General features: G+C 45.5%; 1 protein-coding gene across 17 annotated transcripts in view; it reads left to right on the top strand.

Moving 5' to 3' along the window:
• TENM4 (teneurin transmembrane protein 4) overlaps window positions 1-20,469 on the top strand; it is a 3,083,677-nt gene that overhangs the window by 2,989,488 nt on the left and 73,720 nt on the right. For all 17 annotated transcript variants that reach the window (XM_073019796.1, XM_073019792.1, XM_073019798.1 and 14 more), the window contains one exon: window positions 14,547-14,666. In XM_073019796.1, coding sequence (XP_072875897.1) covers window positions 14,547-14,666 — 120 coding nt within the window. The remainder of the gene's footprint in view (window positions 1-14,546; window positions 14,667-20,469) is intronic.

Below are 20,469 nucleotides of genomic sequence, written 5' to 3'. Positions count from 1 at the left end.
AAAAACCTTGCTCAAGGGGAATGTGTAATGAGGAAAGAACAGGGACTGAAGAAGAAGCCATGGGGAGCCTCCCTGTGAGGCAGCTGCTGTCATCCCCAGAGTGTGACAAGGGAAGCCAAAGAGAAGGCCTCACTGCTGGACCATGATGGAGCGGGATGCAGACATGCAGGTCTGTCAGACTCGGGAAAGAGCCCCTGCACTTCCCACCACCCCAGCCCATCCTTGCAAGGAGCCGTGACGAGATGAGAAAGGTGAGATGGAGGAGGCCCAGCAAGGGCATGGCAGCATTCAAACCTCCACCTTTCTAGAGATAGAGCTACTCAATGGTCCAAACTCTCCACCTTACCCCCAGAATACTGAGAAGCTGAGAAGTTAAGTAGCTTTCCCAAATTCACAAGGCTGGTCAAGTGGCAGAGCCGGAGTGAGGAGAACACCTATTCGTTTATCTTGGCTAGAAATGCTGCTGCTGTTCCTGGGGAGGAAGCTATTTTCTTCAGTTGTATGATTTTGTATGTATGCTTGTAGGCCTTCCCACAGTGCGAGTTTTTTTAATCCACTAGAGATATAACTAATATTCCTACCAAGGAAAATGTCACTTGCTCAGTCATTCTTTACGGGGCCCATTATGGGATCCAATTAAGGCCATGGCTTGTTGGTTGCCTATGGTTGTTCTGCTTACTGGATGCCCTTGCCATGCCAGCCTGATCAATGCCAGCAGGGGCATGTCCCCTGTATGTCCTCCTGGTCACCTCCTGAGCCTGCTGCTTAAGCGCCATGAGTCATTGTGGGACCTGCACACAGGTCTCAGTATTGTTGCTCCAGCAGGTCTGACTGGCCTCAAGAAGCCAGCCAAGAGTTTGAGATGCCTGTGCTGGGGGAAATGGACCCCTCAGCAGTAGGGAAGATACAGGCCTCGGAGAGAGGCCACCTTGGGCTTCAGATCCTGGCTCTGCCACTCTACATGCACAGCTCTGGACAAGTAGCTTAATAGAGTGCGTCATGTAAATGTCTGTCACCCCCTCTAAACTGAGTCCTCCAGGGAAACACTTCATCTTACACATTTTAGCACTTAGTAGTTGCTGAAAACATATACATATAAATTGCCTTGAAGAATAAGGAAATGGAAGGACTGAGGGAGAGAGGAAGGATGGACATATCATCTATTACACCTAATTTTATACTGAAGATTCAGAATCCAGAGAGGTTAAATCACCTGCTAAAAATCAAATTACAGATTAGTCACAGAAGCAGAAGTCGTCAACTTGCAGATCATTGTTTATATATCTGTTACCTTCAGCTGGTTATATACACTTTGAAAACAGAGACCATTCATCTCTCCAAACCTGCAATACTTTGGCCAGGGCCAGGGATATAATATTTGCTCTTCAAGTGAATAGATAATAGAAGCTTCCAAAAATGTTACTGTCTCTTAAAAAAGAAGTTACTGTAAAAATTCCTTTTACCTAACATTTGCCAGAATCATTATGTACCAGCTCTTCACTGGTCTAGATTCAGAAGAAACAGCTCTCAGGAAGGACCCCTAAACAGATTCTTGTGTAAAATATGCCCAAGTGACTAGAAATGTAGACACTTGAGGCAGCAGATGCTTTTCTCATTAGACTGCCTACTTGGTATTCGATTACCTTGGTCTAGACCAGTAGGACAGTGCTTATTTGCACAGTTGGGGTAAAGTGAAATCAGCTACCCAGTTTAAGTAGTTGCTTTCTTTCCTCTCATATGAGGGAGTGTGGTATAATAGCAAGTGCCCAGAGTTACAATCCTGGCTTTACCTCCCACTAGCTGTGTGTGACCTCAGGGAAACGATTTAACCTTTGTGTCGGTGGCTCTAGTTATAAATTGGCAATAATGGTAACTCTTTCATGAAAGCTGTTGAAAGGATAAACTAAAATAAAGCACCTGGCCCAGGGCTTAGTACATATTAGGTGATCAGTAAATGGTGGCTTTTGTAGCAGCTGAATGTCATAGTGAAAATAGCACAAGCCTTGGAATCCGACAGATCAAGATTAAAAGGCTGTTGCATCAACTTTCTAGTTTTGTAACCTTAGGAAAATTCCTAAATTGTTCACTTATCTGAGCTCCAACTTGCTCATCTGTAAGATTAGGGTGTTAATGTCTATGTATCTTGGGATTGCTGTGAGAATTAAATGGGGACAAAAAGTACATAAAGTCTCAACCTAGTACCTGCCACACAAAAACTTGCTTGCTAATTACATGGCGGTGATGATGATGTTAATTAAAAAGAGTTTCCAAATCCACTTCCTTAATTGGAAGTAAAACTTGAGAGGAACCTGCCCTCCAGGTCCAGCAACCACCCAGAGAGGAGGCAGATTTAGGCTGTTGAGGAAGCGAAAAGGTGGCATTCTTGCCAGCTGGCTGTCAGTTGGGATCCTTATTAGAGTGCAGCCCAGTGGCATTTCTCCAGAGAGTGGAATTTCTGATGGGGAGGCAGACCTGACTTGGTGCCTGTGTATGACAATTAGGCCTGTGTCCAACCAACAAAACCCCACATTCTCCTGCACCCCATGTGCTATGCCACAATTCATGTAGTTCCAGATTTCATTTAACAGCCTCCAGGAATCAGGCTGTCACCCAGAACCCAACAGCATTTCTGAGACCAGCAAGGAAAGGCAGGCCTCAGAGTGGAAGTCCTTCTCTCTGCAGATTCCCAGCTGGATCAGGCTCAGGGAGCCTCAAGTATGAGGCACACTGGGACCTCAGCTGCCGGCACCAGAGGAGAGAGAAGAATTCAAGGACAGGGCTTAGAGCCAACTGGCCCACCTTGGGTGTGAAAGCAAGCAAGCCAGTCCCTAGCACCCAGGGCTCTCCCCAAGACTCACTTCCTCAGAGGCCAGACCCTATCTCCTGGAGTGATGAAGGCCTCCCTGAGGGGCCCTGTCTGGTTCATCTGTGTCCCCAGGGCCCAGCACAGTGTTGGGTCCAGAGCAGGTGTTTAATGCAGGTTGAATGAGTACAGTAGCTCTATTTGATATCCTGCCAAACTGCTGTCCTCAAACCCACAGAAAGTGACAAAGCTGGATAGAGAGTGACAGATATGACCTAAAGTAGGAGGGGACAGAGTAGGCATGGGAACCACTGTCACCAGATTAAGTGGATTGAATACCACCATTCTCTCCTGGCCTGGATGCCCGGGTCCCATCTGCCTAGTGGAACACTTGTCCCTCCCATGGAGTCATGGGGAGAATACAGTGAAGGGGGTCCACTGTTGACACTTAGGAGAGGAGGAGCTCTGAGGTCTGCAGGATCTCCAACTGCACTGTCCATACAAAGAGGCCAGGACACACACGTGGGGCTTGGAATCAGAGAGCTGGGAAACGGAGGGCAACATGAGACATCTCCTGGGCAAACACTTGAGCCAGAACTGTTTCCCATTGTTGGGTGCATCTGTGCTCTTGGGGAGGACTCCTCTGACTGAAAGGGCTGGATGTGGGTCAGATACCCCCTCAGTGAATAGTTACAGGTTGCAGATGCTGGACAGGTTAGCAAGTTATAGGAAGAGGTGCTGATGAACCACCCCCAGGTTATTCAAATATGGGTTCAGAATAGGTTTTAGGACACGATATTACAGCCATCCAGAGGGGAGGCAGGTTTAGATTGTTGAATCATTATTTGAGGAAGGGAATTTGTCTGAGAAATCATGTGATGGCAAATCTTGCTGGGTTCCCCTAATTCTAATAGGTTGTTGGCTCCATCAGGCAATAGATGGGTGTAGACAGGGAGCTACAAGACTCAGCTGACAGGAAACACTGAACCCCAAGAGAAAAGACTCAAGAAGTCAGGGGGACTTTAGCAAAAGGAAGGATGGATTACCAAAGAATTTACCCCAAAGGAGGCAGAGAATCAATCATATGCTATAGAGATATGATAGAATCCTATAGGATACCTGAGACTCGTATCCTATCAGAGCCTATGAGGAGGAGAGACTGGGCAGGCTCAGCAAGGGACAGAGCAGAGCAAAACACACAAGCTGCCTGAGCATGCTGGCTCACGCCTTTAGAAATCCTAGCATTTTAGGAGGTCGAGGTAGATAGATCGCTTGAGTTCAGAAGTTCAAGACCAGCCTGGGCAACGTGGCAAAACCCCATCTCTATGAAAAATACGAAAATTTAGCCAGGCGTGGTGGTGCACGCCTGCAGTCCCTGTTACTCAAGAAGCTGAGGTGGGAGAATCACTTGAACCCAGGAGGCAGAGGTTGCAGAGAGCAGAGATCATGCCATTGCACTCCAGTCTGGGTGGCAGAGCCAGACCCTGTCTCAAAACACAGACACACACACACAGACACACACACACACACACACACACACACACGCCTCATTTGGTGACTATTGCCCAGCACCTACTCTGCACTAGGTGTGGGAGGAGAGGATATCTCACCCCGTCACTGTGGGGGTCTTCGTGGATCCCATGCCTTGTGTGTCATTGAACCCAAAGGAATTGGCACAGAGTGAACCACAGTGAGTGACAGAATAAATCAATGAATTAGCCAGTCCCTGCTGAGTGCCTGAAAAGAAGTAGAGACAAAAGTGCTCTGAGAGCTCAAAGGCAAGACCATCACTCCCACTGCACGTCTGTCCCCTGAGCCTACACCATGAGAGCTGCCTCTCCTACAGCTTTGCTTCTCCAGCATGTAACACAGGACAGGCTTAGTGTACGCAGCAGTAATTGTTTGCTGTTGAAAACAAATGAACGAATGAAGACTTATGGCAGGAGATGGCCTTCAGCATGAGATAAAAATTTCAGTAAGGAGAGTTGGCCATTAGAGTATCATTTATCAAATTGCAGGTCATAACAACCCATTAGTACCTCATGAAATCAATTCAGCAGGTCGAAACTATTATTTTCAAAAAAAGAAGTAAATTTAACTGAAATGGAGTAGAATGAAATAGAAAATATCAGTGCATCACTGTAAAAAGAATATGTATTTCATGAAACTTATTTCAGTTACATGTGTATGTGTATGCATGAACTACTGGATAGGCTGTATTGCTTACTGTGGGTTTCAGTTGAACAGGATTGTAGAAAGCATTCTATACTGCAGAACCAGAGTGAGCAACAGCATAACTTTCCAGGACAATCAGAGAATGCAGAGAATTTTAATGTGGCTGGAAGATAATTATGATGACACTATTTTCCACATCAAAGGTCAGAAGACATGCTCTGACATTTGAAATCAAGATGGGCTTAGGAAATCTGTGGTATATAAGCATGGTAAGCAAAGGGGGCATGTGGGAGAAAGAAGAACAGAGGGAAATATCAGGCCAGAAAAGTGGGTTAGGGGCAGGAACTGAGAAAGATGTGACCCTCACCCGTTCACTAACCAAGTTCGAGCATTTCATCTCAATCAGGACCTAAAACTGGCTCTAAACAGGAGTGAAATAACCTTGATTCCACCTAAGTCTTCGAATTCCTTTCAGACCCTATATAAAGGCACAAAGCTTCCAGGAATTTTAAAAGCAAGAGTTTTCAAGAGTGAAAAATGATGGAAAAGAGAAATGACCATGTATGCAATATAGTTTTTTATCTGCGCACTGTGAACCTAAAGTCATACGCAAGCGTCCGTGGCACAGGAGTTTCAGAAGAGCATTTGCTCCCCACCCCCCACCTCCACCCAGGTCTTAGCCCTCAGGAAGCCCTCAAGAGGTCGAGCAGCAGAGATCATCTAATGGACTTCAAATAAACACCAACTTCCTGACAGCTGGCCTCTGAGCGAATTTATTATTGAATTATACTCCTGCATTTTCAGAACAAGCTGAACTGACAGGGTACCCCATCAGTTTAAAAAAAAAAAAGAAAGAAAAGAAAGACAATGATAAATAACCTGATGGAAGATGGAAGAAGGCAAAGATCCTGCTTCCTCCAAAATGTCAGCCATTATATATTATTCATGTTGGTTTCTTAAAAATCCCTCCCCGCACTGAAATGAATGTTTATGATGATAAAGCAACTAGGTGATTCAATTCAGGATGCAGACAACGAGTTCTCACATCATCCTGATGAGCAGCTAACAACTCCTCCTCTGCCACTTGATCATCCCTTTATTGATTTCAAAAACGAATTACGATCTCTGTTTGCTTTGTAGCTTGAGCCTGTTCCTAGTTGTCCATCACAGAAAGCATTTGCAGAGGATGCTGTGGTGCAGTGGGAACGACTCTGGGTTAGAGGGAGAGAGCCTAGATTCAAGTCCTGGGGAAAGTGAGAGCATGTGACCTTGGGCTGATGAGACCCAACTTCCTCCCCTGTGATGTGGGGTCACTAATTCTACCCTGCCAGGTTGTTTGGAAGATTAAATGAGATAAAATACCCAGAAGCCCAATGACTGGCTCATAGCATGCGTTCAGTACTAACACCTAACATTTACCAAGGATATTCTATTTGGAATGTTTTATAGGTAGTAACACCTTTAAGTCTCCGGGCAGACCATATGATGTAGGGACTTTACTACCCTTGTTTTAAGCAATGAAAACTGAGCTACTGAGAAGTTAAGTAATCTGGGCCATGGTCATAGGGCTTGTAATAGCAGAGCCAACATTGGAAGCCAAGCCCAGGTGGCTCTAGAGCCCATGTACTGAGCCTCTCTTCTTCTCCGCTGAGTCCTTTATGTTCCCAGCTCAGCATCTTCAGTTCAGAAATCCATACAGTGTGGTGCCACTACAACCCTAGCACCCCACCTGGCCCTGACTTTCTCTCCAATATTCTACTACATCATAAAAAACCCATGTGCAATAAGGCTTCGTGCTGAAGAGCACTGACCTCAGAGGTTGGAATCTCAGCCTCACTATTTGCTAGTTGTATGACCTTAGAGAAGTCTCTTAATCTTTCTGTGCCTCACTTCCCTCCTCTACACTATGAAAACAATAATACACATCTCATGGGGATTTTGTGGGGATTAAATTAGCACACATAAAATACTTAGGTGTTAGGGCAGTAAGCATTCATTAAGTGTTAGTGACCCCGTCACTAAATAGCAGTAATGTTAATATTAGCATTAGCTATAGCATTAGTATACATACAGGTTTTAGTGTCACTATTGAGAACTGGGAGAAAAATGAGAATCTAAGCCTGAAGCATCAGTGTAGTTGTGTAATTGGGGCAAATATCCTAGCACCTTAGGATGGCAGGGATGAATGGACCTTCCAGACCATCAGCCCTCTGTGCTGGAAGAGGAAACTCCAAGGCCAGAGAGAGCCCCTGGCTCAGCAAGTTAGTAGCCAAACCTGAGTCCCAGAGAACCTGGAGTCCCAAGTGAAGGTTCGTATATCTCAAACTATAAACTGTAATTCTGCTCTTTGTAAATCAAAGACTTTCTGTATTTTTATCCAACGCTGAGAAATTTTAAGCAATAAGAAGTTAAAATATTTATAGAGCCATGCTTCACATTACTAATGTTGCCCTCAATAGAGAATATAGGATCAGGTCTTGCAGGTACCTCTGCAGGTAGTCTAACTGGCCCTCCAATTAGATCTCAGAGGCATTAAGAGTTTGCTCCAAGCAAATCCCACAATCAGGGGCTTGACAGGGAGGGATGCAGCCTCTGTGTGTATTTTGCTAGAGGGGAGAGATCCAGCCCCTCATGCCTCCCCTGCCTGGGTCTCCTCCTCCCACCACAGTGGGGGCCATGTGAGTCCACCCTGTGAATCTAACCCTGCAGGCCTCTAGGACCAATTCCAATCTGAAAAGATGGGCTTAGAGCAGCCCCAGCTGCTCAACTCACATCCTTGCTACTGTTGTCTGCCATGACTTGCCAGCTGTGCCAAATGACTTTCTGCCTTGTCCCTGAATCCTGGCCTCACTTTCTGTGTCTGACTTAAGCATCCTGGTGCCCTGGCACCAAAGGACTAAAGCTTGCCCTCTTTTGACAGGCTCCCATCCCTGCCACATCTGGGTCTGGAGCTCCATCCCTGCTCTACCTGGGCATGATAACCAAGTGACACATGGATGTCCCCATCCAGATGCCTCTGGGAGCCCTTTCATGATACCGCTACAGCCCTTCCTCCCTCATGCTTTGAATTATTATTTCCATTACAGGCCAGCTGTGTATTGCTGTACACCTCAGCTCTAGCCTGTTGAGCTGGACTTTGTGCAGAGTCCCTTAGCTGCGTTTCTGCCTGGCATCAGCTCCTTCCCCATGAAGTGGGTCTGATCCTGGTTCATTCTAGTTTCCCCTTTCCTGGTGAAGCAGGACCTGCCCTGTGCCCTGACAGAAGGCAAGACACATGGTCATGGAATGAACTTGTCTGCTGAGAGACTGTGGCTGGAGTCACATTTTAGCAGAGCTGCCTTGTATTCTTCTAACAGCACAAACCATCACCTGAAAAGTCTTCTTAGAAACAAGCTTCTGGCCACACATAAATGAATGCAAATACATTGAAGGAGCCTGCTCAAAAATGTTTGCAGAAAGGGCATACAATCAAAAATGGTTCCAGAACCCAACTCTAATCATGTGAACTCTGAATCGTGAGGCAGCCAAGTCAAGTTGGGATTCTCAAATAGTTAGGTACATGTCGGTCAGACTGCGAGTACCCTGAGACGTGGAGTGGCTCTCCCAAGTTCTCATGGCGAATCCTGCATTTGAATCAGTCCTGGTTCCCCCGCAACTCTGCAAGAATGGGCAAGTCGTTCCCTGTCTGAACTTTATTTTCTCATCTTTACCAAAAGAAGTTTGAAAGAGGTGATCAGGAAGGGCTCTTCTGACTCGAATGTTTCATAATCAGGGGTTTCCCAAGAATATGTATATAGGCGGAAGATGTGGGGCTGGAAAAGCTGGTTAAAGAAACTGAGGCAGAGCATCAGACGGAAAACTAGGAAGAGAGAGCTGCAGATCAGCCTGGTGGCTGGGCTGGAAAGACGATCTTGGGAGCTGCAGAGAGGATAATGTCAGGCTATGACTGGAAACACCTTCAGTGGTAATAATGTCACGGGCTGTGAAGTGAGGCTCCTCATTCGGGCCCAGGTAATGTTCTTACAAGACTTCAGATAAATTGCAGTAGATGCTGGAAAGATCCCCATTCAATCAGCAGAAGTTAGCAGGAAACAGTTTAAGGATTTATACAAGTCAGGCAAATAAATCTGTTTAAAATACACAATGCAAATGAGTGATTTACATAATCAATAATATTATAGACTAGCAAATACTTTAAAGGAGAGAAAGGCTAGAGTTATCATTTGCCACCTAGATCCCAAATGATATTCCAGTTTCCTGAATACCAAAGTAGCTGCTTTGACTTAATAACAAAATAACACACACACACAAAAAAAAATAATAATAAAAGCTACAGTTTTTCTCCCTTTGCCTTCCTTTATCTGCTTGTATAATATACATTGACTAATCAATCTATCTTTGTTTCTAGCATTCTTTTTCAAAGTTTTCCAGACCACAGGTGGTACAGATGAGGAGGGTATAGAATCAAAGGGTCAGGGCTAGGCTGAGGCAAGTGAGTCTTCCAGGGGAAGGTACCCAAACTTTGAGGGAGAGTGTGGGCTGGCCTCTTGAAAGGGCACAACTCTTCCAGCCCTGGGTTCTCTAACCATATCCCTGTCAAGGTCAAGTAGCTCAAAGTTCTCTAACATCGTCCTCACCTTAAGTAACAGAAGCGCATAAGCTCTTTATTCATTGTGTAAATAATTTATCAAGAACTTACTCTGTGCCCTGCGTTCAAATTCCAGAGCAAACACCTGTTTTGGAGGAGGTTTTCTTTTCCCCACTCAGAAATGGCCATCAACCATGATCAATGCTGGGAATATAGCAGTGAGAGACATGTGGTTGGTCCCTGTCTTCAAGGAGCTCATGTTCTGCTGGGGAAAAGATTGTCCTGGCAGAGCAACAGCACTCAGAGCTCATGAGGAGTAGCCCGGAAGGAGCAGGAGTGGTGTTTACTGCTTGGTGAATGCTCTAGGAGAGGTGGAAGTTTCCAGATAGAGGGAACAATTTAGCGATAAGTATAAGCATTGCATGAGCTCCATTAAGATTCTGACGCCACGTGTAGTAGGGCTGCTTTAGCTGGATTGGGTAGTACGAGATTAAAACAGTTATAAATTCTTAAACGTATGTTGAATTCTATTTTATACCAGTTGGGAAAAACTTCAGCCTGCATTTGACAGATGACAGAAGGGAGGTTCAGAGAGGTCAAATGACTCCAAAATCATACAGTTAGTTCCCAGAGTCAGAACTGGGAACTATGACTCCCAGCCCAGTGCTCTCGCCACCACAGCCCTACCACTTTTCCCTGAGCAACAGTTGAGGTTGGCTTTTTATTTGCTTGATTTTGTTTTGGAGCGGTTTTGTGTCTCCAGCAGATTCTTCTGTTGATCCCAAACCTTGTCACTCTCCTCAAGAAGCAGTCAGGCAGATCTTCTCCCCTGTTGGCGTCAGCAAGGGCACCTCAGTCAGGCCCTGAGTGTGTGGTTGGACTCATGCCAGTATGTCTGACACCACCCTTGGCTTGGCAGTGGCACTCCCTCCTGGCAGAGTTCACCTAGCCTAATTGCTTGTTTTATATCCCAGCTGCCTGACATATGCCAAACCCATGTGTTGACTCACTGGTGTCAGAGACAACTACACGGGGGCATTTCATGTTGGCTTTTGTGAGCTCTAGCAAGTAAGTGGAGACCGTAATTCATACATTTCTGGAACTTAGCACCTAACACAGAGCCTGACTCATAGTAGGTGCCCGATTTTTCATGAAATTAAAGGAATTTTAGTGACTGCAGGTACATAACACAGTAGTAAGAGTGAGGCCTCAGAAGTAAGAAGACCTAGCTTTAGTGTCAGCTCAGCCAAGTGAATTCCTTTCTGGATGACCTTCAGCAAGTCTTTTTCTCTATTCCAGTTACTTGATTGTTTTTCACTTCACAAACACTCTGAGAGCAGCATCCCATGCTTACCCTCTCTGGAGATGTGGTCCAGCCCTCCTCTGGCTCACACGTAAACATGTGAGATGGCTATACAAATGCAAATGATATAATATGACCATCAAATATTAGAGAGATACTTATAAGGTGTATAAAAGCCCAAAGGAGGGGGTGATTCATTGTGTCAGGAAAAGTTGATGACAACCTTACTGAGGTGGTGACAGCTTAGATGAGACTCTTAAGGATGAGTAGAAAATAACAGCCCAAAACTCCATTACACCAAGACAGCGACTATGAGGAAGCAAATCATGTCAAATAGAGGACTGGTAATAGAGGATCATATGAGCTAGCTGGAAAGCCAAGTTGGTGGCAGTGATTTGCTCCCACGTTAATGGTTTTTCACTAAGGCAGTCTTCCATTGCAGAGTTCTACATTCAAAGCAGCAACTATTTCTAGCCACATCTCCACCACTGAGCGAGTGCCCAACCCTCAGTGTAGGGTCAGTGTTCCAGTGGTATGCAGAAGCCAGCTTGAACCAGTTCACAAGAACTGATTATTAAATGTTCAGAAATTCAGCAAACTGGTTGTTAAACACAGCCATTATTAAAAATTAAATTATGTAAAATTAAATAAGGTATGTTAAAAGCAAAGGTAATAAATACTCAAAACTTATTACTTTCTAATCATTTTGCCGTGTTTGATGTTACGTTTGCTCTCGAGTTACTCAGGACCATCGCATCTCCACAGTGGCAGTACTGCATAATGGCATCCTCCTGTGTGTCTCTTGCCACCTCTGTGTTCAGTGGCATCTCTTTGGTAGCTTGAAAACAGCCAGAATGAGAGTATTTACACCACAGAAATGAGCAAATGCTACAGTTGAAGCTGCTTTTCTTTTCTTTTTCTTTCTTTCTTTTTTTTTTGAAAGTCGGTCATTAAACACTTGCCAGCACACCACTGATAGTATCTATTAAATAAATGGATGCAGAAAGCAAGCATTGGGAAGCCCAGCACTCACATCTTTTCAAACCTCCCAGTACAAATGCATGTGGCACAAGACACAATTCGGAGGCCCCCGCCGAGCTGACTTCCCATCTCCTTTGTTCCAGGGAAGGCTTTATATTAATCCGGGCTTTCCTGACAACTGAAAATCATGAAAACAGAACGGGGATGGAAGTGTTTTTCTCCAGGACTTAATTCCTGAGCCAAATGCCTGTGTTGGCAAGAGGCCTCTATGGCCTATCAGTGTCCAGGGAGTCAACCTAATCTTCCCCAGAATCCAAAAGCAATCCGCGGGAGCCCGAGCTGAACTTGCATCTGCTCTGGCTTGCTGAGTTGGAGGCTACGTGGTAGCCAAATGGTGCCGATTCAATGTTTCCCAATTATCAGGAAATCCCCAAAGAGAGATCCATCAGAGGAGGCTGGCCTGCATGTGTATGAGGGGCAGCAGCCAGGACAGCCCCAGAAAGGAAGCCATCCCCCCAGGGCTGGTTACTGTCCAGGCAGAATCCAGAGGCACATATGTCTGGAGAAGGCTGGATGGTGGCCAGCATCAGGAGATGAGATCTGTTAGTAATTCTCTGGAAGGACAGAGTTCCAGCAATACGAAATTCAATTGTCCTCCATTAAAGAAAACATCTCTCAGAACCAGCTGAATACAATCGGTGGAATAAATCTTCCCCATTAGTGGAGAGATAATTTCACATAAATACATTGGAAGACCTTCAGAGCAGAATTGAAAGTCTTTGCTGAGCCTCACCCGCTTAACTTGTTTGCCATGTAATTGCATTTAGACCAAGGGCCTCGGAAGGAAACCACTGACTGAATTAGCATTAACCAGATTGTATGGAGTGAGGTGAGGAGGGTGGGGTGGGGTGGGGAGTCTGGTGCATTGTGGGTAGTTGTTCTTGCCTTCAGAAAGGACAAGCTGACACTAGTGAGACCAGCTGCTTTACAAGCCTGGTGTTAATTGCTTTTCTCATCCAACAGAGAAAAGTTTATCACTCTAGGAAGGTAGAGGTGTGGGTACCTCATATGGCAGGGACTGAATTTGAGATCTTTTTTTAATGAACGCCCATGGGCCTCATCACTAGCTCTTCCCTAGGCCAGAAGAAAAAGCCTTCTCACCTGAGGTGAATAGAGAAGGTTATGTGGTGCACAGCGCCTGCGTTTTTGTCTCAGATGCCTTTCAGCGAGGGCTTTCTCCCCAGTGTGCGAATCCCTGAGGATGTTGGACCAGCCAGTGCCTTCAATTCCACCCATGGCCAGTGGCAAGTGATTGGTTAGAGTTGGACCCGGAGTAGTGAGGCCCAGGTTCAAGTCCTGCCTCTGTCACCTGCTCTCTGTGGAGCTTTGGGCACACAATATAACCTCTCTGGAAACCGGTTTCCTCTTCCATACAATGAGAAAGTTCCACTAACTTAGGGATCTTCTAACTGACTTCTCCAGACATGGAGACTCCACAGAGTTGCCCTCAGAATCACCCCAAGGGAGAGGAGGCCTCCACCCCAACTTCATCCAGGGTAGATCTTTTCATTCGTTTTCCGCTTTGGAGTCCTTATAAAATGTCATTTACCCAAACATTTCTGTTTCTGAATATTTGAAAAGCCACCATTCTAGATGATCTCTAATTGTCCCATTTATTTGTTCAACCATCATGTTTTCAATGGCAACCTAGGATTTGTTCGACATAGTTCAGGCACTGTGAGGAGAAAGAAAGAAATCTTCACGCTGTCCTCAAAGAGCTCAGGATCTAGTGGAAGGGAGGTGCGTGTATGCTTTGGTAAAGTATCAAGGTGTCTGCCTCAGGTTTTGTGGGAGAGAGGAACTAGTTCTGATTAGGGGTATCAAGAAAGGCTTCAAGGAAGAGGTGTCATTAATAGTTGGGTCTTTAAGGGCGAGCATGTTGGGAGAGGAGTGCAGGAATGACATTTTAGGCAGATGGAAGAACATTGCACAGACAGAGGCACTAAGTAACATTCGCCTGGCAAGTTTGGGAAAAGCAGGTAATTTCTTATGCAAAATATAGAGTAAGAGTGGGAGGAGGGATATTGGGAGAGGTGTCAGGTTCCAAAACTCACTCCGAGAGCATGCTAACATCTGTCCTCCTATCTTGAATGTCAGATGAAAGGAAGTACCTTCCATCCTGCTCACTTGTTTGTATGTTCACTTCCAATGAGACTGTTAGTAGCTGTAATAGCCATTGCCATTTGTGGAGCTTACCCTATACCAGCATGAAAAAACAAAGACTCAAAGAACTGGCACATGCCTACGGAAGTTCAGAGAGCTAGGACGTGACAGAGCCAGGATTTGAACCCAGATCATTGAACTACACATCCACACACAGAACTAGGTGATATTGCCCTCTGTGATCAGCTTTATCTCCTTACAGCATAAAATAATATCCTTAGAAAATAACCTCCAAGTGAGAACATTGAATCACCTCCCAATAGCAATTCTCTCAAGGACACTTTGATGCCCTAAATTGAGGTGACATTTCTTTTAAAGATTATTATGTATCTTGAGTGAGTACCATGAGCCACTGGGTACAAGATGTATCTCAGTGACTGATTTTCTGTCTTCTGGCCTCTCGGGGTTCCCTGCCAGCCAGGGCTCTGATCATGAAAGGTGTATCATGTTTGTGCTCTCTTCTCTTCCCACAGGCATGCTTGTGTTATTCGTGGCCAAGTGATGACATCAGATGGAACCCCCCTGGTTGGTGTGAACATCAGTTTTGTCAATAACCCTATCTTTGGATATACAATCAGCAGGCAAGATGGCAGGTAGGAGACCTTCTGTGAGTCAGAAACAGTGAAGGTCCTGCTTCTGTGGTCTGGCCATATAGCTGCTGCTGGACTGATAATGTGGAAAGAGGATGGGTCTTGGACTCAGAGGGCCTGAATTCAAATGCGCAGCTCTGCAACTTACTTATTGTATGACCTTGTACCTGACTCTGGCCTGTGTCCCTTTGACTCTAGATTTAGCAGTTTCTTCTCATTTGGTTCTCCGAGTAAGGAGAGCGTACCTTATACATATCCTGTTCCATGACTTATGATATAAAACAGTCATGTGAACCACTTTCTACAGAACAGACAGCTTGAGAAATCTCAGCCATTCCTGTTGTGTGGTTTCCATCCTGCAGCTGCCTAGATCTGTGCAAGCCGTTTGGGTGATGACAGAATTCTGACCTTTGAATTCCTCCAAGAACCATCATCAGAATGACGTAAAGCTTCCTTAATGGCCCTAGCTCTCCCACCTGCTGTGTGTCCTAGGATAACTCTCCTTACCTCTCTGTGTCTTGGCTTCATCTGTTAAATGGTCCTAATGCTGTTTATTTCACAGATTGGTTTTGAGGGTTAGATGATATGGTGGATGAGGAAGCACCTGGCACACAGTATGTGTTTAATAAATCTTAGTTCCCCACCACACTTTGATTCATTGCTGTATTTCCAGTGTCTGGCACATGAGTATACAATGAATATTACCTTTTTGTTAAAATTACAGATTATTGAAGGAGAAGGTGATGGTGACAGGAGAGGCAATGAGAATATTTTGGAGAAAAGGAAAAGAGAAGGAGGAAAGTAGAATATTTAGGCTGTCAGTGATGACAAGTCCTCTATTTTTAATAAAACCAGGTGGTGGCAGTCCATCTGGCTAAGCGTGGGCCCATAAGGTTGATTTTCACTCTGTGTTGGAAATTATGCTCCAGCTTGATTGATTTTAGCACCTCTTTAATCCAATATCAGATGTGAACATGTCCCGGCCGAGGTGATAATGAAGTAGAGGCTCATCTGTTTGTAGACATGTGTGCCTCTTAGATGGGGTTGGCAAGCTTGGCATGGGGTGCCCCCTCCCTGCCTCTCACTCCATGTGAAAAGGAAGAGGCCCAGCTGGAAGACGTTAGTGGCCAGTCCTCAGGGATAAATTGGCCAGGCCAGGCCACTGTCCCCTACCCTGTACACCTTCCAACCCAGGAAGGCCCTCATGAAGACACCCGCTACAGCATGAAGGATGCTGCCTGCTGTATGAAAGTGGCAGATGTGAGCCTCCTAGGCAACAGGTATTCTGACCACATTATTACCTGCTGTGAAACATTCATCCAAAAGGAGCCTTTCAGGACTGCCTTTTTATTTTTTATTTTTTTGCCATGAAACTTGCCAGTCACTCCTGTGAGATGGCAAATCATCAGTCCTTATGCCCTGTTGTGGTCGGTTAGAGTAGATTCAAAAAACACACCAAGTCTGGCATAAGTTCAGTGGCCTTTGGGGAAAGCTCACTCTGACACCTCCCGATTCCTCCTGTTTGTGCTTCCTCTGCAATTTCTACTGCCCACTGAGAGCATGGAGCTAAATATCAGCCATGTTTCCTGCATCAGCCTCCTAAATTACATCACAGTAACCAGAATTGCTGCAATAGAGCTTGAGTTTCAGATCAGTTCTTACCAGTGCATTTTGGGGCTTAAATTTTCTTCCCAATTCAGCCTAATGTATGGGAAAGTTATCACTTGTTATCACTTGTTCTCTTAGTATCCAAAAATCTCTGTTATATGTGAACAGATATCACTGCCCTCCCACCCTTCCTTAACTCACCTTCTTTCTTACCTCTCACGCCTTAGGAAAAACCGTAAGACTAAGAGATAGAGTCTGGAAATAACAGTGTGCGCAAGTGGACTGAAAGTCCAGGGACCCTGTGTTCTTCACTTTCCAGGAAGGCAACATGATACTTGCCCTCATTCAGCTCCCCCAGCCCTACACACACGCGCACGTGTGTGCGTGCACACACACACACACACACACACACTTGCTGAAATCCCAGACTTCACACCTTTACAGGAGCTTACAAACAGAAAACAGTAACAGAGAAGTTAGCCAAAGAGATCATTTTTAAAAAAGGAAAATAGAGGCCATGAAAACAAACTAAAAGAATAACACACAAGAGATGCAGATTAGGTTCGTTGAATTGAAAATTGGGGGCCAGGCGCAGTGGCTCACATCTGTAATCTCAGCACTTTGGGAGGCCATGGTGGAAGGATCACTTGAGCACAGGAGTTCAAGACCAGCCTGGGCGTTCAAGATCAGCCTAGGCAACATGGCAAAACCATGTCTCTATCAAAAAAATATACAAAAATTAGCTGGGTGTGGTGGCATGCACCTGTAGTCCCAGCAACCCAGGAGGCTGAGGTGGGAGGATCGCTTGAGCCCAGGGAGGTCAAGGCTTCAGTGAGCCATGATTGCCCCACTGTACTCCTGCTCTCCAGCCTGAGTGACAGAGTGAAACCCTGTCTCAAAAAACAGAAAGAAAGAGAAAAGAGAGGAAGGAAGAAAAGGGGAAAGGAAAGAGAGAAAGGGGGAAAGGAAGAAAGGAAAGGAGAGGAGGGGAGGGGAGAGGTAGGGGCCAAGACAAGGGAATGTGTGAGGCCCTGTGCTTTTCCCATCTATTATCCCATCAGTATAATCAATAACCCTGCCAAATGATTATGATCATCAGCTTCTTTTTACAAATGAGAAAACTGAGGCTTGGAAAGGTGATATAATTCAGCCATGGAGCAAGTAGTAGTGTTCAGAATGGCCCTGCACTGTTTGGGCTTCATATGACACCCAGGCCTTCCCTTTGGGGTCACATTCACATTCATATCCAAAGCAGGGTTTCCCCTCCAGAGAAGCGGGCCTAGCCCCAGCTCATTACTTGCTCTTGGCAAGGCCAGCTGCCCTCTGCTTGCTCACTGCCTTGGGAATATGTCTTTTCATGTTTGTCTTTCCTCCCTCCTCATATACAGCCTCTCATGAAGGGAGCTTATAAGTCTGGCTGAAATTCTGTTTGACAGTTAAAAATGTTCTATCAAGGCACAGATGCTATTCAGTTCTGTGACAGAAAAATTGTTCTTTGAGTATTTCCCCAAATTCATGGGTACTCTCCTAGAGAGCCAAAACCTGAATTCTTGATTCAAAATAAACCCCACCCCAGGTGTTTCTCTATCACTGAATGATGGTCAGGCCCAACTTCACCTAAGTGAATGCGGAACAGGCAAAGGGGTGCTAGCTCCTGCAAAGGGCGGAAGAGTCAGGCTGTGGAGCTTGGAGCCCCAGATCTGGGGATGCCATCTACCAAGAGCAGAACTTGACACTAGGACAGGATGGTTCCATGCAGAATCCTTGCAGTCTCTGGAGGAGAGAAGAGCAAGCTGCAGGAATGGGCCCATTCCCCCATGGTGGATTTATCAGGGTCAAAATCAGACCCTGCACTGAGGTCTCTCACACCAACTGCCCAGGTGAACCTTAGATTTAACTGCAGTAACAGCCAAAGTGAGAAGGGATGTAGGGTGTTTAGTAGATGTCAGTTCAGGAGCAGTTGATGCTGTCACTCATGCATTTATTCCATCAACTTTTAACCACCAAGCACTGGGCTAGTTTCTGAAAAGACAGAGGACTCGATGTCCCTGGGCCAGAGAGCTCAACAAGCAATCACAGTGCAATGCCATGCATGTGGGGCGGTGGAACCCAAGGTGGAAGCCGGAATTCTGACTGACTAAGGCTGTGTGGAGGAGGTGAAGTTTGAGCTACCAGTTTGATAGTTAGGAGTTCTCCATCCAAAAAAGCCAATGAAGACAGGCCTTGAAAATGCCTACTACAGCCAGGTTGTGATAGAAGGAACGGACTAGTTTGAAGTCACCCCAGCAGATAGAAATCAGGCCCAGTGAATAAGAAGCTGGAAAGAGAGGGACTCACACTCAGTTAAAAAAAAAAAAAAAAAAAAGTTCTAACAGTCAGAACTAACCTAAAACAGAACAGTCCTCCTGTGGATATAGCAATCTCCTCATCTCTAGAACTGTGTAAGTAGGAACTGAATGGGCCTTTGATGGTGGTTCTACAGAAGAAACTGATGCATCAAATGGGAGGGAGACTAGGTCAGATGACCATTAAATTCCTCTCCAGTGGTTCACCTATTACTTGATTTAAACTTTCTGTTTTAAGAAGGGAAAGGACACAAAATTCTAGTCTTATATCTTTTTTTTTTTTTTTTTTTTTTTTTTTGAGACAGGTTTCACTCTGTCACCCAGGCTGGAGTGCAGTGGTATAATCTCAACTCACTGCAACCTCTGCCTCCCAGGTTCAAGTCATTCTCCTGCCTCAGCTTCCCAAGTAGCTGGGATTACAGGTGCCCACCATCATTCCTGGCCAGTTTTTTTGTTTTTAGTAGAGACGGAGTTTTATCATGTTGACCAGGCTGGTCTCAAACTCCTGACCTCAGGTGATCCACCCTCCTCAGCCTCCCAAAGTGCTGGAATTACAGGTGTGAACCACCGTGCCTGGCCTAGTCTTATGTCTTATTGCATGATGGGGCTTTAAGTAGCAGCCACGCTATGCCCTGTTTTTACTTCAGCAGAGCCAGCCTACAGGATTAGTGATGTGCCTTGGTTCACATGTGGCCCTCTTTTCCCATTGTCTATAATCTGAGTCCATCTGATTTCTAAACATGTGGCTGCAGAACCCTCAAATCAGGTTCCTGGTGGGGCTGGGCAGTGTCAGAAACATTGGGTGTACAGCTAGGGAGGAACTCAGTTTTCTTTGATGTTCTAAAGTAAAAGTGCATGCCAAGGCTTGGATGGGAAAGTGCCTTGCTAGGTTTGTCTGCAGGTGATTGGAGTTAAGATGCCAGCACCAAACAGAACTGCCAGTATGTTTCTGGCTAGGTCCTGTTTGGGCACAAGATATTCTGGGGTGAGGCAAGGAAGACTCTGCCTGTACAATCCCCACGAGCCTGAAAAAAGAAGGGCTTAGCAGGGCGTCATCTAGGATCAGGGAAGGCGTGAAGACCATCATAGAGCAGACCTATTTGGTGTGACATTGATGACAGAACTAGGGCTAGGAAGGCAGGTTTGTCCTCAGACCTCCCCAGCATCCTCAAAGGCTGATGAACAGAGGCTGGGCTCCAGCTCTCCAGACACTGTCACAGTGATCTCATCTCAACTAGGAGGCTGGCACTCAGTCTTCTGGTTCCCCTTTCACTTGTAAGATACTGTGATTCTAACTGAGCCATCTTTAAACTGCTTAGCTATTTTGTAATTGCAAAGGCCGTTGTTGAGTAATCTATCACAATTAGAGCTAAAATTGCTGTGGAGTCATAGAATCTTAGAGACTTAAGAATAATCTGTTTGAGCCTTTGAATTTTACAGATGAAAAAAAAGAGGATCAAAGAGGCTAAGTGACTTATCCAAGACCACACAGTAGTTGGAGGCAGAGCCAGGACCAGGCCCTAACACCCAGATCAAGGCTTGTTCTGCTTCGTTCCCTGACTTTTCACTGGGCTTCAGCTCTGACACAGTTGAAAGGCCCTAAGTACCAGCAGCACCACTGTCAGCTCTTGTGTATCCTCGAAAATGACTCTCCACAGCAGTGGTTCCTTTCAGCAAATTCTCTATGTGAATCATTTTATGGGGGGAAAAAAACCTGCTTTCTAAAATCACTGCCATTTGGAGCTGCAGTCAAATCTTTAGGCATTAGAGCCTCCCTCAACAAATGCTCAGACCCTTTGGTGTAATTTTCTCTCCTTTCTTGGTCTCTCTCTTTCTCATCCTGGTTCCTGCTC

Source organism: Chlorocebus sabaeus, chromosome 1, assembly GCF_047675955.1.
Source record: "Chlorocebus sabaeus isolate Y175 chromosome 1, mChlSab1.0.hap1, whole genome shotgun sequence".
Taxonomy (NCBI): Eukaryota; Metazoa; Chordata; class Mammalia; order Primates; family Cercopithecidae; genus Chlorocebus; species Chlorocebus sabaeus.
Note: the sequence above shows the minus strand (reverse complement) of the source record. Positions and strands in the feature narration are given on the sequence as shown.